This window comes from Hippocampus bargibanti, linkage group LG12 (assembly GCF_051943395.1).
Source record: "Hippocampus bargibanti isolate YZ-2025 linkage group LG12, ASM5194339v1, whole genome shotgun sequence".
NCBI lineage: Eukaryota > Metazoa > Chordata > Actinopteri > Syngnathiformes > Syngnathidae > Hippocampus > Hippocampus bargibanti.
The window spans coordinates 12,687,512-12,700,763 of NC_142745.1; the positions used below are offsets into that span (position 1 = coordinate 12,687,512).

At 38.0% G+C, this 13,252-nt stretch overlaps 1 protein-coding gene across 1 annotated transcript in view; it reads left to right on the forward strand.

The window, feature by feature from the left end:
- Positions 1 to 12,873, forward strand: part of LOC148890513 (semaphorin-3F-like) — an 80,440-nt gene extending 67,567 nt beyond the window's left edge. The window contains exons 11-19 of the mRNA XM_089009826.1: positions 1,495 to 1,564; positions 2,462 to 2,606; positions 3,969 to 4,191; positions 5,723 to 5,811; positions 5,915 to 5,956; positions 6,033 to 6,190; positions 7,953 to 8,020; positions 8,786 to 8,919; positions 9,711 to 12,873. Of these exons, the coding sequence (XP_088865952.1) occupies positions 1,495 to 1,564; positions 2,462 to 2,606; positions 3,969 to 4,191; positions 5,723 to 5,811; positions 5,915 to 5,956; positions 6,033 to 6,190; positions 7,953 to 8,020; positions 8,786 to 8,919; positions 9,711 to 10,154 (1,373 nt within the window). The 3' untranslated portion in view covers positions 10,155 to 12,873. The remainder of the gene's footprint in view (positions 1 to 1,494; positions 1,565 to 2,461; positions 2,607 to 3,968; positions 4,192 to 5,722; positions 5,812 to 5,914; positions 5,957 to 6,032; positions 6,191 to 7,952; positions 8,021 to 8,785; positions 8,920 to 9,710) is intronic.
- The last annotated feature ends 379 nt before the right edge of the window (positions 12,874 to 13,252 follow it).

Consider the following 13,252-nt stretch of genomic DNA (forward strand, 5'->3'; position numbering starts at 1 on the left):
AATTAAGCCATATAAATCAAATTATTTGGTATAGTGTATTTTTTTACATGAGCAATTCGTTTTTCACATAATTTTACATGATTTTTGGTAGTTAATTAATTTAAGCAAAATATATTTAAGCAAAAAAAACAAACAAACAAACAAACAAGCAAACTGAGGAATTCCCATCACTAATGGGTAGATAAGTTTGACATTTGAAACGTGTGATCACCCCTGCGCTAATCAATTAGCACTATTCACCTCTCTCCTTTCCTGTTTATGTTACCGAATGAATAAATCGGTGTAATGATCAAAACATAATAATAATGTCAATAAATATCTCAGGCTGACGTCTGACTTGTTGAGAAAAATCACAAGTTAGATCGGAGGTGGATGGCATGACATGTTTATTTTTCCTTTCCTAAGTGCTATTACGGTCATTCACTGTTCAAGTGAAACAGCACTTGTTTTACCGCCCTCTTGTTGATGCACAAAATGAACCTGACCGACACTCCACCTGTCAAACGTTATGAGTTTAATTTTTTTCCGCTGCATTTTTGTTTTGGCTTGCATATTTTTCCTCTCATTAAATCCATCGGTAGGGCTTGCAAGTGCTTGGAGCTTGCAGTCATGTTGGATGCATATGGCTCCTATTAGAGGCGTGTCTCACCATACAATGTATGTTTTACTTTTATTCCCCGACGGGAAGCAGGAACTGTGGTTTTAGTGTCCGATGAGTTTAGATTCAGGATCCCATTGAGGTTCTGCTAACCTCTTGATTCTTAAGTGTCTCCATGTGTCATTACGTTGGAACCTGGGAACCAAAAAAAAAATGACATAGATCATGTTGGGATCGGTTTTAGGCCGACAAACGCATTCCCACTTGTCAGATGACAACAAAATATGTTTTGAAGTCTTTCACTTGCACATCCCCTTGTGACTATTTGGTATTTTATTTATATATCAACTTGAAATTGATTCCAGACCCTTTAAACTTGGCGTCGTAATAAGAATTCTATGAATGTCAATTCGATCCATCAGCCCAAAACTGGTTTAACTAAAGTGTTAAAAAGGCGGGTTTTTTTTTCTAAATCCTGTTCCCATGACAACTTTTACGAAGCTTAGTGGCCTATGTATGATTGGTACTGTATTTCTTCTAAAAACCCAATTCCAATGAAGTTGAAATGTGATAAATATGAGTTAAAAAACGGAATAACATTTACAAGTCATGTTCAACTTGAAGACAGCACTTGCTGAAGCTTTGGAGGTGGAATTCTTTCTCATTCTTGCTTGATTTACAGCTTCAGCTGTTCTACAGTCCAGGGGTATCCGTTGTTGTATTTTACGCTACATTATGCGCCACATGTTTTCAATGCGAGACAGGTCTGGACTGCAGGCAGGCCATTTTTGTACCCGGATTCTTTTACTATAAGAACACTCTGTTGTAACACGTGCAAAATATATTCTACAAATGCTGCGCCAAACCGATCAAGAGCATTTTATCTACACTTTCAGGGGATGTTTACATCCAGCCGACCCAGGACACCAAGAATCCTGTCATCTATGGAGTCTTTTCAGTTTCAGGGTGAGTGTCTTGACTATTTTGTAAAAGATTGTCAGGGGTGTTTTTTCGGACACTGAACAAAGGCTCGAACACAGGAAGATTATCTTTTACTGCCGGCAGGGGACGCAGCCATTCATGAACGACGCCCAACCTCTGCAGCCCTCTACCAAGCTATTTATCGAAACTATATGCAAATTTAAGTGATACATTAGTAAAACACAGTCTTCTTGATTTGAATACCACACTCCTGGACGTCCCAAGCCCCAACATCCATAAACCAACAAATCATAGATTTTTGTAACGGGTGGCCTTTCCTTGAACCGATAGATTTGTAACCTGGCTAATGTAACCTAGCTAATGACTTCTTCTTGTGAAGGAGTTTACCAAGTCGTAAATTAGTCCAAGGCCAGATCTCTTGCTTGAAGATGACAGTTTGACAGACTGCGTCTTGTCGTCACATGTGTTCAACCAACTAAGCATATAACAGAATGAAACTTTGACATATGATGAATTCTATTCTGTTTATTCTCTATCAAAGATGAAACACAAAAGTGGTTGAATCCCGACAAGTCTGACCTGATAGCAAGTCGCCCTAATTCGGGGACTAAAACGCAACCCAAGCCAGACATGTCAAATTTAGATTCAAGCAGGACAGAATACCGTGGTGTGTCCTCCGCTTTGGCATGAGACATTTTTATATAACGATGCTCATCACGAAGGCGCACTGGAGACAAACACAGCATGGACAGCAAATGGCCACCGTTTAGCAGCATGTGGGCGTTTTTTTCTATGTCAATGTGTCAGACCGCCCTTGATTCTGAAAGCATGTTTGCGTTTCTTGGGAAGTAGCTTCTACCCGCTCCACGCAGCGCCCTCTGTCATTATCTCGCCACTCACTGGCTTGTTCTCCTTGTCCAGATCTGTTTTTAAAGGCTCGGCTGTGTGCGTCTACTCCATGGCAGACATCCGCATGGTTTTCAATGGTCCGTTCGCCCACAAGGAAGGACCCAACTATCAGTGGGTGGCCTACACGGGGAAGATTCCTTACCCCAGACCTGGCACTGTGAGTGGTATACGCGAGAAGATTAATAGCTACACTGCAAGAACATACAAATATGATTATAAACACATGAGGATTTGTAAATTACAGCTTTAAAAATATATACAGTGGTGCCTTGAGATACATGTTTTTCGAGATATGTCTTTTGGGTTATCGATTTGCTTTGAATTGAGAGGAAAAATGGAGAGAAAATTGCTGTTTTTTTGTGGTAAACAATCAGAATCAGAATCACCTTTATCGGCCAAGTATGTAGAACATACAAGGTATTTGTCTCCGGTAGAACATGTTGCACTAGTATCATCATAAAAAAAGACATGAAAAATAAGTATAGAGGACACTAATAAAGGTTCATCTAAAGCTGCATATATACACTCAGTGTAAATTCCGAACACAGTGAAAGTCTTATTAATTACCATATTTTCCAGTGTATAAGGCGCACCCAAAATCCTTCTTTTTTTTCAAAGGATGACCCTTTGCCTTATACACAGGTGCGCCTTATATGTAAAGTAATATTGAGCCACTGACTCAACCCCCCGCCCCGCTTGTATGTATGTTGTGTGCCTTATATTTGGGAAACTTTAATATATTTCTATATTATATTTTGAAAACTCTTTTCATTCATTGAAGGTGCGCCTTATAGTCCGGTGCACCTTATATATGAAAAAAGTTTGAAAATACACCATTCATTGGGGGTGTGCCGTATACTCCGATGCGCCTTATACACCAGAAAATACAGTAAATCTGATTTGAGTATACGACATTCGAGACGTGTCGATTAAAACGAGCATAATAAATCATGGCAGTAGACAATTTAGATTTTTTTATGTCAGTAGAGTGTAGAACCAGAACAGGCCGACTGAATGCTATGTAATATTTAATATTTGTATTACTGTATTAACATTTTATTGTCTATCTCCGTGTTGTAACTGCCTGATGTTTTTTTTCTTTTGTTTTCGTGTGTGCCTTATTAAAAAAAAAAACGAATTGTTTTCCTCCAGTAATATGTTTGCGAAGTGTTTATCATTTATTTAAATAAATTACATTCTGGAATATATCCAAATATTTTGCTTGCATTTGAAATAAATAAATATGTATAAAATCAAAATAATGAATTTCTATTGATTAGGCACTCAAGAATGTCACTTCGGTGTGATTGTGAGTGTGAATATTTTGTTCACCCCTGTGTGTCTTGCGATTGACAGGACACCAGTTCATGGTGTATTGTCGCCATGGCAACAGCAGCACTATTTTCCTACTTATTACACGCTAGCATAACATCAAAAGGAGTTGAAATGCTTTATGTTTAACCGCCAAACCATTCCGTGTGGTCCCTTCACGTCATCATGTGTCATTTGTGAAAAACAGTGTCCCGGAGGAACGTTCACCCCCAACATGAAATCCACCAAGGATTACCCGGACGAGGTGATCAACTTTATGAGAAACCACCCCACCATGCACAACGCCGTATACCCCGTACACAAGCGGCCTCTGGTGGTCCGGACCAACGTGGACTATGAGTTTACCACCATCGCCGTCGATCAAGTGACGGCCGCCGACGGAAGCTACGAAGTCCTGTTCCTGGGCACAGGTCAGTGGATACCTTCACATTATTATTATTATTATATATATTATGTGCAAAAATGGTGTCCACTTCAGTGCCAGAGTTTTTGTCATTTTCACTCAAATTGCAGGACCCACAGAATAGAGTTTCACGACGACATAAACATTCAATGCAGTGTTAGAAACCTGAGACTCTCTTCTTTCATCAACAAAAAAACTGTTAATTCCTAAGTTATATGGGTCTGGAGGTATCTGTTCGTGGAATGGGGGCGGCTGAACAGAATACAATAGAATACATACATATTGATTTATTTAGCCCTTTAACAACAGCTGAAGCTAGCAACAAAGCACTAACGTGAACAAAAGGCAAATGCCTCCTCCTTGTGCAAGGGAAAAAAATGTCAGAGGTCTGACCAGTGCTTTATCGGCACCCCTCTGCAAAAAAAAAAACAACAAAAAACCCGAACAAATTCGAGAATGGCGCTTAACGTCACACTTTTAAATTCCCGAATAAATTTGGGAATGGCAGTGAATGAGTTAAAGGACAACCGACGTCACTTTTTTGTTTTTTTAACTGACATCAGAAAAACTTTTATAGCATCTAAAATACCCAAAACACGCAGTATGATATTTTTATTCAAATGCAAAACACCAATAAAAATGACTTCAAGTGTCCAAAATCTGCAAAAAATTGAGCTGCGAATTGGGCATTTTCAGAAAGTCCCGCCCCCAGTTCGTGACGTCACGCCAAGACGTCTTGCTTTGCTGGAGAATCAAAACAATGGCTTCAGATTCGGAGAAGATGCTTTCTTGTTACACATCCAGTTATGAATATGATTCAAATAGTTCTGAAGAGGAAAGCATACACGTTTGCAATCGATTAAAGAATTTATTCCATGCCATTTTGAGGCAACATTGGGGCAACAATGGATCATCAGAAAAGAGGCACAACATGGCGACCTTCAGTGGCCACCTCCGCTTCCACAGGCTGATAAATTCATATGGAGCTTGGCCTCCCTCTTCTGGCAGCTTTTGGGTGCAACACGGTTCTCAGACCAAACGTGTACAGCAAAATACATTTGACGTGATGGAAGGACGCTACAATGCGTCTTTTTTACGGTCAGGGGGCGGTCCTTTCATGACATCACGTACGGACTCGTCACCAACTCAAAAACAAGACTTCCGGAATATTGAGTGTGAGTCTTAAAACGTAAAATATAGCTATATGCGGTGGAATTTTTGTAAAATACGCTCAGTAGAAGTCATTTGAAGCCATTTTACAAATTATGGACACAACTTGTCCGGAGACGTCGGTTGTCCTTTAAAATGTGTGGACTTGGTTTCAAGTAGCTATTCCATACTAACTTGAAGATAGCACAATAGCAATAAAGATTTGGTGCAGTTGTTATTAGAAGACGTTGTTGACACCAGATTTTATTTTTTTTTTGGTATGGTGGTTGTAATCCCCCAATTTTTTTTTTAATAATAATCAATTTCATTTATAAGCGCCTTTCAAAACTCTCAAGTTAAAGGCTGATTACTCTCCTCATCTTGATCAGATCGCGGAACGGTGCAGAAGGTGATTGTTTTGCCACGAGATGACCTTCAGACCGAGGAGCTCGTTTTGGAGGAAGTGCAAGTCTTTAAGGTTTGTCACCTCAGTTACATCACTCGTTCCCTATCGTCTTTTGATTTCCTATTTTGAGGTGTGAAAACTTCATTTCTGAATTGTTGTTGTTGTTTTTTAACAGGTTCCCACCCCTATCACCACCATGAAGATCTCATCCAAACGTGTAAGTCGACAAACTCCCTCACAAGGCGAGAGTGACGGAGTGCCTGTAACTCAAAGGACATTTTTTCCTTAAACAGCAACAACTGTACGTGGCGTCCGTATTGGGCGTGACCCATCTGGCGCTCCACCGCTGCGACGTGTATGGCGAGGTGTGCGCTGACTGTTGTCTGGCTCGAGACCCGTACTGCGCCTGGGATGGAAAATCTTGCTCCAGATACTCAGCATCGCAGAAGAGGTGTGTTCCTTGTAGAGCGGAAGGAAGCTTGCAAACGTTTGGTGGTCCATCTAAATTCATGAGTTGGCTCTGCTTTTGATTAGACAGTTTAACAAACACTGCAAAATATCATCAATCAGAAAGATCTGGACAATATTCCTATTAAATAAAAAATAAATGAATGAATGAATGAATAAATAAACAAATAAATACATGAATAAATGGAAACATGAATAAATACATGAATAAAAATGTAAAAAAAATAAATTCATATGTAAAAAATAATAAATAGATAGGTAAAACAAATAAATGAATGAATAAATAAATGCATAAATGAATAAATAAATCAATAAATAAATTGATAAATACATGGATGAATAAATACATGAATAAAAATAACATAAATAGGTAAAAATAAATAACTACATAAATACGTGAAATAAATGAATAAAATCTTCTTTTCCTTTCGGCTTTTCCCTACAAGGGGTCGCCACAGCAAAATAAATGAATAAAATAAAAATGTAAAATAAATAAATACATATTATAAAATAAATACATAGATAGGTAAAACAAATGAATAAATAAATAACAATGTAAATTAAATAAATTAATAGGTAAAAATGTATGTAGCTAAGTAAATAGGTAAATAAATGAATAAAATAATGTAAAATAAATAAAATCATGTGTAAAAAATAGATAGGTTAAATACATAAATGAATAAACAATGATGTAAAATAGATAAATAACTAGGTAAAAATAAAGAAACCAAGAGGTAAAATAAATGAAGAAATAAATAAAAATGTATTTTAATATATATATATATATATATATATATATATATATATATAGTATAGTATCGTTATATCGATATTCAATATATATATATATCGATATAATATATCGATATATATACACAGTAAAGTCTCGTTATATCGAAATATATCAAGGGACTATCGATAAATATCGATATCGATACTTAACTGTGTGTGTGTGTGTGTGTGTATATATATATATATATATATATATATATATATATATATATATATATATATATATATATATATATATATATATATATATATATATATATATATATATATATATATATATATGATGAGAAGGTTTCTTCAGCCGTCATCTGTACAAAAGTGAAGGTTTCGGACGTTTCGCCTCCTATCCAAGAGGCTTCGTCAGCGAACTAAAGTTCTTTAGTTCGCTGACTAAAGTTCTTTAGTTCGCTGACGAAGCCTCTTGGATAGGAGGCGAAACGTCCGAAACCTTCACTTTTGTACAGATGACGGCTGAAGAAACCTTCTCATCGATGGACCACTCCTGTACGACTGAGAGCTTACACAGACATATATATATATATATGTTATTCTTTTGTACAAGGACGTCAACCAACTACAGCTACAAAGTTCTCTTTCAAGGCATTATCACAATAAGAAAGTTCCAGTTCAAGCCATTTTATTTTCCAATTTTGGCAACGTAATTGATCTCAGATTGTGACTGTCATCTTCCTGTATATCTGTGCATTTGTATTATACTGCCCCCAGGTGGCTCAGATACACATACCTGAAGGACAAGCACAATTTTCATTCAATTGAAGCAAAAATAAATACATCAAGAAATAAAGTTCTTTATCTTGTATATATTCATGTCATAATTATATGCTTTTATCAAGCGCAATATTCTGAATTTGAGATCAATGTACCACTGTATTTAACTTGAGTTGATGTCGAGTTGATACTAAATGGACTTTCTCCTTTCGATCCTTTTTTAGACGCAGCCGCCGTCAGGATGTAAAGTATGGTAACCCCATCCGCCAATGCAGAGGTTATAATTCCAATGGTGAGCATCGAAATCATTTTGCACGTAAATTTATAGAAAATAGTACACTGAGCCACCCACCAAACAAAAAATGCCACAAAAAGTATGTAGTCTGAACTTACTATATTATCACGAAATCTCTTCGATTTACTCAGTAGAAAATATGGGCCTTAACTCAAAACAATTCAACCAATTATTAAGAAAAAAAACAATAATAATAATAATAGATTTCATTTATAAGCGCCTTTCAAAACTCTCAAGGTCACTTTACAGTCACAGGATAGGTTTTTCTGTGGGTGAGCAGCGGCAGCCACACGCGCCAGCTTTCACTCAACCCGGAAGTAACTCAAATAGATAGAAAGCTAGCTAATATATAGCTAATAGTTAGCCAAATAGATAGCTAATAGCTAGCTAATATCTAATAATAATAATAATAATACATTTCATTTCTAAGCGTCTTTCAAAACTCTCAAGGTCACTTTCCAGTCACGGGATAAGTTTTTCTGTGGGTGAGCAGCGGCAGTCACGCACGCAGCGTTCACTCAACCCGGAAGTAACTCAAATAGATAAAAAGCTAGCTAATATATAGTTCATAGCTGGCCAGCTAGATAGCTAATAGCTAGCTAGTATCTAATGATAATACATTTTATTTCTACGTGTCTTTCAAAACTCTCAAGGTCACTTTCCAGTCACGGGATAAGTTTGTCTGTGGGTGAGCAGCGGCAGCCACACGCATTATGATATTTTATGGATCTAACACTTTCCACATATTTTTTTTACCCCCAGCCAATAAAAATACTCTGGAGACAGTTCAGTATGGCGTGGAGGGCAGCACCACGTTCTTGGAGTGCCAGGCCAGGTCTCCTCATGTTTCTCTCAAGTGGCATCTTCAGAAAGAGAATAGTGATAGAAGAAAAGAGGTGATTGACTATTTTGTTTTTTAATTATTATTATTAACTCATTCACTGCCAGACGATGTGCAAAAATGTGTCCACTCCAGTGCCAGGGTTTTTGTCATTGTCACTTAAATTCCAGGACCCACAAAATATTGAGTTTTAGGAGTACATAAACATTCAAGAAAAACATTATATTTGTTGTCTTTCATCAAAAAAAAAGAGTTCATTCCTAAATTATATGGGTCTGGAGTTATATGAGCTTGAAATGAGGGTGGCGGTCCAAAATCAATGCAATACATACATATTGGTTTATTTAGCACTTTAACCACAGTTGAAGCTAGAAAAAAGGGCTAACATTGAAAGAAAGGAAAAGAAAAAAAACATTGCCAGAGGCCATAGCCAGCGCTTTATCGGCACCCAAGCATAAAAAAACCAACACCCGAACAAATTCGGGAACGGCGCCCTACGTCATATTATCAATTCCCGAATAAATTTGTGAATGGCAATGAATGAGTTAAAACTCTGATTATTTGTTTGATGACTCTGGCGGCATCTTGTGGCTTCTCTGTGCGTTTCGGAAAGAGCGCAAAACTGTGAATAGGTATATTTTTCATTGATGGGTTATAAAGGGGTAATAACAAATAGTAATTAGCATCTGTGTTACATTTAGAATGACAATATAACCGTACTCGCTGATCTATATTCTTTATCTTCTGTATAGAATGAGTAATAGCGCCATTATATGATATCACGAAAGACTTGAGAGAGTTAAAATAAATTGTATTGAAACAGATTATCATCTTCTTCACCCCCAGATTCGCTCGGAGGGCCGCATCCTGAAGACGGACCAGGGACTCCTGATCCGTTCCCTGCAGCCATCAGACAGCGGCATCTACCAGTGCACATCCACAGAGAAGAACTTCAAGCACACGCTGGTCAAGCTTCAGTTGGTGGTGCTCTCCAGCCGAACCGTCAACAACGTCCTGGTCGAGACGGGCGCACCTTCCATCGCCCTGGCGCCACTGCAGTCCAGCGCCTGGACGCCAAGCGTCGGCCAGTACAAGGACTTGCTGACTATCCTAAGCCAACCAGAGATGGGCCTGATCAACCAGTACTGCCAGGATTACTGGCACCTGGGGGACGGCGGCGGCGGCGGCCTGGGGGATTCCAAAACCAAGAGCCTGAAGGAGCTGAAGGAGCAAAAGAAGCCCCGCAATCGCCGGCATCGCGATGAAGAGACCAGCCCGGCGGAGACATGAGGACCCGGAAACGACCAGCAGCGAGTCGACCACATAAATGCTCTACTATCCTTCCAGTTTTGAGATGTGACTGATAACGGACACAATACAGCTGAAAAGACAAAAAAAACTCTCGGATGAAACACACAATATTTATTGTAGGTTGTAAAAAGTAATTCTTTGTACCTATCTAGGAAAACAAATGTTGTTTTTTTGTGAAGAGGTTGCTCTTGTTATTATTCTAATGTTCTGGTTAGTGTTACTGACTGTGTACTATGTCATGGGTGTCTTTTTTTTATGTTTGGTGTTTTGGGAGCATTCATGATGGATGAAAACAAAAAAAGGACCTTGGACTACAGCGCTTCTATTGAAAGCTGTTAAAAGATAGCACAAAAATTTTATTTTTCAGGACCATGCATATGCCTGGCCATTTTTTTTCCCAGAACTATCCAACTTGTGCACATGTTACCAATTTTTGTTTAAATGTGAGAGACCCCACACAGCGAATGATAAACATCTGGTGTGTTCTTACTGCAAGTATACAGCATACAATTCAGAGAGCACTGCAAAATAACTCGTGTAATGCCAACAAATCTTCACTGAGATCCACAGAATCAGTTTGTTGTTTTCTTATGTCTATCGGAAAAGACAAAAAGTTGAGCATGAAAAGTAGCAACGTTATGCTAGAGCAAAGTAGACCGAAGTTGTCGTGAAAAATGAGAGTATATTTGATTTTAATGTTAGCCACTGTAACATACACAACAAATATATATAATGTTAATTAACACATTAACATTAACACTGTTTTAATATATGACGAAATTACATCGATTATTAAAAATTGGATTAAATTGTATCAAGATCAGAGTAAAAAAAACAAGCAGTTCTTAAGTATTCAAAACGTTGTGAATACAGTATCCATACTTGTCAACCTTGGCTAATAGCTGCCCTTATAAATGATGACAATGCCCGTATAAAATGTGTAGTACAACGTCCATTATTTGAAATGATTAAATTAAATGTATTATTATTATTATTATTATTATTAAATAAAAGCTAACACAAACGGAAATGCGGACAGTTTACCGTGCATGTGCAATCTATGCTTTTATCAATCCAAACGTACGCAGCGATATAAAAAAATACATAAGATTGATGAACATAATACATTTCATTAATGAGCGCCTTTCAAAACTCTCAATGTCACTTTACAGTCACAGGACGTTTTTTTCGTGGGTGAGCAGCGGCGGCCACACGCGCCAGCGTTCCCTCAACCAGGAATAACTCAAATAGAAAGCAAGCTAGCTAGCTGGCTAGATAGCTAATAGATGGCTAGCGAGCTACATAGCTAGCTAGCTAAGGGTTACTTTAGCTGGTTTGCCGTGACAATAATAGCGATGGGCGGCAGCATCGTCGTTGACGACCAGCAGTTGAGACCAACTGCATTTGAGCCAAAATGGTCTTTGTACGATTGGTTTACAATTTTTTCCCCTCATAGAAAAGTTGTAGTACGCCATACATTATTTGAAATTGTTAAAACGAATAAAATACGGGGGAAACGTTGACAGGTATGTTTAAACTGTATCACTGTAAATGCATGAAGACAACATTGCTGAAAAATGCTCAAAGACAGAAAAGTATGCAGTACTCACATTTGGAAATATAGCATTGAACTCCATTTAACCGTTTGCATTTTCCTGTTTTTTTTTTTTTTTTTTTTTTTTTTTTTTTTTGAGGGGTGGTGCTTTTAATCGTTCCAAGGCCCAAAGCAATTAGCTTGTAGGCTAACTGGAGACTAACCTATCGTCGCAGCATGTGTAGCCCCAAACCAACGTGGTGGGATCCATTTCAGCGACTGGAAGCTTTAACTGCATTTATTTTTGTGGCACAAAATGGAGTTTTGCGGAAGCGAAAGAAGTCCACGACAAATACGTTGCATTTTATTGACAGTTGGCCGAAGCATGAGGAGGCGTGGCAGAGTGAATCCACGCACCACCGGTGATACTCGTACCACACGAATCGACAGTACGGTAATCACTCGTTTTTCGCGGTTAATTGGAACCACGACCAGCCGCGATAGATGAAAATCCACGAAGTAGTTATAAATATATATAATAAGTCACTCTTGCAGAAGTACTCACACACGGGGTAACAATCACAGATGCACTTTAACACTTAAACACAAGCACTCACACGTATGTGCAAGACCTCACACACATTGGACCCCACGCACGCATGCACTCACACATTTCTGTCATGAAAATATCATAGAAATTGCCATTCATCCAAATTGGGTCGAAATTTGGTCAAAAGTTGCATTTCATTCATCTTTGATTTGTTTTATATGTCGTCATTGCAAGGGGTTGGGGGTGTTTTTGTTGGGGGAGGCATGTTCACAGAAAAGGTACAACCGCAACAATTTTAACAGGGCGTCTTTCCGTGATGCATGGCATGTACAGTGTATGTACAGTGTTTGTCTAAAATGGATGTTGTTGAATGTCGTTTCTTACTGTGGGAATATAAAAATAATAACAAAGGAGAAAAAAAAGAATAAATATGGGCTCAGCTTTTTTTGAGAGGGTGTTGGAGTCCAGATTGTACTTTTATTTTGAAATCGTACTTCTTCCCTCTGGGTTGTAAAGTAACACTGATAGGATGCACACTTGTTATAATGGCTTGTTAAAAAAGACTTCCCCATCAATGTTGCCGACTAATAAATAAAAGCTTTATATTTTATAAGAACAAATCCGATCTTGTGTTTTGCCCTTTGCTGGAAGTTAGAAACTACCCTTGAAATCAATGTGCCATATCAACGTTTGGCCTTCAAACCAGGTTTCAAGGGACGAGTTTGAGTATTTAAAAAAGAGACAGACAGTGATTTGAAACCATTTAGGGTTTCAAGAGAAAGATAAAGGTTAAAAACAGGATTAGGGCTTCAAATTGGGATTTTAGTCGCAAAAAAAGAGTTGATAAAAAATATTAAGACCATGCAAAAACAAATGGTGAGAGTAAAATGTAGCACGCGCACACAGACACACAAACACAAACACATGGAGGCGTATATAATTGAAAGTGAGTAGATTAGGATGCTTAACCTGCCCTAGATTAAGGTCAATGAG